Genomic DNA, 3,132 nt, shown 5'->3' with positions numbered 1-3,132 from the left:
CGGCCTGCTGAGTGTACCAGTTAAGTCCACCCGACCCACGGAACTTTCTAATCCACTACAGTCAGCACCCCGAGGGAATGGGTGCTTGGGACAGAGCTCGGTTCCCCGTTCCGCGCGCCGCACTCACGATCACGAGAAGACAAGGCAGAGCCACCACGCACCCAAAACCCACTCCGTAAACAAATCCCCTCGCGCCGCCCCACTACAAGACCACGGCACCCGATCCCCAAACCCGAACGCCGATCCTTGTTGCGTCCAAGGAACAGCCGCGCTGACGTCCCGCGCGACCGAATCCTCGCTACCGTCGCCACCTGAGCCCGAGCGAGCCCGACCATTTCTCCGCCCCATAAAAGGCCGCTGCGGCCAAACTATCGACCCGGTCATTCCAACGCTCGCCCAACAAACCAAAAGGACGACCGTCGACGCACCCCCAGTACGCGCGGCCGACTATGTGCACGCCAGCGCCGGGTGGCCGCGGCCGCGGCCGCGTGCGCTTGAACGTCGGCGGACGGGTGTTCCAGACCACGGCCACCACGCTCGCCGCCGCGGGGCGGGACACCATGCTCGGCGCCATGCTGGACGCCTCCTGGAACGCCGCGGCCGCGGGCGACGAGGCCGACTACTTCATCGACCGCGACCCGGCCTGCTTCGCGGTGCTGCTCGACCTGCTCCGCACGGGCGGCCTCCACGTGCCGCCCCACATCCCCGACGCCGTGCTCTGCCGCGAGGCGCTCTACTACGGCCTCCTCGACCGCGTCCGCGCCGCGCGCTGGGACGACTTCGACGGCGACCGCCTCCGCCTGGCCGCGTCCGTGCCGGGCAGAGCCCCGGGGGACGGCACGGCCGTCCGCGCGGCGCCCGACGGAGGCTGCTGCGTCGCGCACGGCGGCGCCGTGCGCGTCTACAACTGGATGCTCGAGGAGCGCCGGCCGGTCTACCTCGACCACGCGCCGGTCAACGACGCGGCCTACCTCGATGCCTCCACGCTCCTCGTCGCCGCGCGCGAGCGGCCCGGCAGGCGGGACGGCGGTGTGGCCGCCTTCTCGGCGCTCACCGGCGAGATGCGCCACCGCTTCCGCGTCGCGCACGATCGTCAGGTCAGGTCCTTCACCCCCGGGGCACTGGCCTTCGACCAGGAGTGCAGCATCTTTGCGAGCTGCAAGGGCCGGCTCAACGAGTATGGCATTGGTGTATGGGACGGCACCACCGGCGAGCAGACGGGTTTCTTCTACGAGCCGCCCGGCTGCGCCCTCGGGGACGCCGATAAGCTCCAGTGGCTGGACGGCACCAAAACGCTCATGGCGGCCACCATGTTTCCGCGGGCGGATTCTTCTTTCATCAGCCTGCTGGATTTCCGGGACAAGAACGTCGTCTGGTCGTGGTGCGACGTCGGCACGCCGGCGTCGCTCGAGGACAAGCACGCGGTCCACGCCATCGCAATGGAGGACGGGAGGTCGATCTGCGTCATCAACCAGTACGACGACCTCGGGTTCCTCGACCTCCGGAGCAGCGCCGGCGGCGTGCGGTGGAGATCACGGAGCAAGCTGATGAGCAGGAAGAAGGTGCACGCCGAGGAGACGTGCTATCCCAAGCTCGCCACGCACGCCGGCCAGCTCTTCGCGTCGACGAACGACGCCATCTCGGTATTCACTGGCCCCGACCATGCACTGACCTCAACGCTGCGCGGGAGCGACGGCGGCGCCATCTGCGACTTCTCCATTGGGGGCGACCGTCTTTTCGCCCTGCATAACGAGAAGAATGTGTTCGATGTGTGGGAGACGCCGCCACCGCCGATCATCTGACTCTTGTGCGAGGAATAGTCACAACTTTTCTTTTAGACTAGCCACGATGGATAGTAACATGGACTAGTAACATGCCCATGTTACTAGTCTATGTTACTACCTCTATAGTGGGGAGTAACATATGTGTGGTAATATGGAGCACTTTATTTATTAGGTTGTAGACACATCTTGTCTTGATATGTGTGATGTTACTCATACTAATAGTAACTACCTATGTTACCACTTTCATCTCTTTCTTCATTTATTGCATGCCACATCATCTATTTAACGTAGATATGCGTGATGTTACTATCTATGTTACTCCCACCGTGGGTAGTCTTAGTACTAGTATAAGACAAGAGGGGAACAGGTAGTGATAGAGGTTTTGACGGAGAAACATGCTGTAGACCAGAGAAGATTCAACTGTCACTAAACTTGTATTTCCAATTCCAAAATGAGTATATATGAGTGGAGTGTTGTCATTATCGACAGACACCTTTGTTGTCAATTCTTTGCGATTTCAATGGTTACAAGCGAAAATTGACCCTCCATACAATACAAACCGAATGTAGGTCAGATGGTTACTAATATGTCTTAGGCTTTAACACCGGTGCTCGCATTTTTTTATTTATTTCAGGATTTTCGACGATGTTCGTTCAATGAAAGTAAATATTCTCGTCTACAAGACGTCTGTGGTGACTACGTTAATATCAAAATATTGTGCCAGCTTAGTATCTTAAAGGTGCTTATAAGGATAATGTGTGCGTGCGTGCGCTCATAAAAATGAGTGTATGTGAGCATCTGCAATTGTACTGTGTTAACCTAAAAAAGGCACTTTATACGTCAATATTTGGCCACTGCATTTTAGACCGTGCCGTGCTAGAAAAAAAGTAGAATAAATAAAACTTTCTCTGATTTTCGTGATGTTTGTGGGTTAATGTTTGTGAAGATGTGAGCGTAGATCTCTTCACTACTGATTAATAAGTGATTAGGAGATCTTAGGAGGTCATACTAAATCATACTAACTAGAAGGGGTGTTTTTTTTAGAAAAGGAGGATGGCCCCCAGCCTCTGCATCTAGGAGATGCATGCAGCCATTTTATTGATTTTTTGAAGGGGTGTTGTTAGGATCTCATAATTTTTGTTTGACGCGGTGGGGAGATGGAGTATGTTTTTTTTTTACAATGTTGTATTTTGATGGATCTTTTTTGAATGTTTGGTTCTGTGTTATCTGCTAATCAACTTATATATGTGAGAGAGTGGCATGGTGGTGTTTCTTCTTTTTGCCAAGTGATGAAAGGTTGTGAAGGACATATATGTTTTTGTAGGTTGGTTGCTACCGATTAATTTGA

The 3,132-nt window shown here is 55.0% G+C and overlaps 1 protein-coding gene across 1 annotated transcript; it reads left to right on the top strand.

The window, feature by feature from the left end:
• The first annotated feature begins 234 nt into the window (after positions 1 to 234).
• LOC123144806 (BTB/POZ domain-containing protein At2g24240-like) lies at positions 235 to 1,819 on the top strand. The gene has a single exon (XM_044564042.1). The coding sequence runs from the start codon at positions 450 to 452 to the stop codon at positions 1,800 to 1,802; it is 1,353 nt and encodes a 450-aa protein (XP_044419977.1). The 5' UTR covers positions 235 to 449; the 3' UTR covers positions 1,803 to 1,819.
• Positions 1,820 to 3,132: the final 1,313 nt, after the last annotated feature.

This window comes from Triticum aestivum, chromosome 6D (assembly GCF_018294505.1).
Source record: "Triticum aestivum cultivar Chinese Spring chromosome 6D, IWGSC CS RefSeq v2.1, whole genome shotgun sequence".
NCBI lineage: Eukaryota > Viridiplantae > Streptophyta > Magnoliopsida > Poales > Poaceae > Triticum > Triticum aestivum.
Note: the sequence above shows the minus strand (reverse complement) of the source record. Positions and strands in the feature narration are given on the sequence as shown.

Bases quoted from the DNA above. Each gene is read 5' to 3' on its own strand.
- LOC123144806 (XM_044564042.1), top strand. From the start codon at position 450: ATGTGCACGCCAGCGCCGGGTGGCCGCGGCCGCGGCCGCGTGCGCTTG.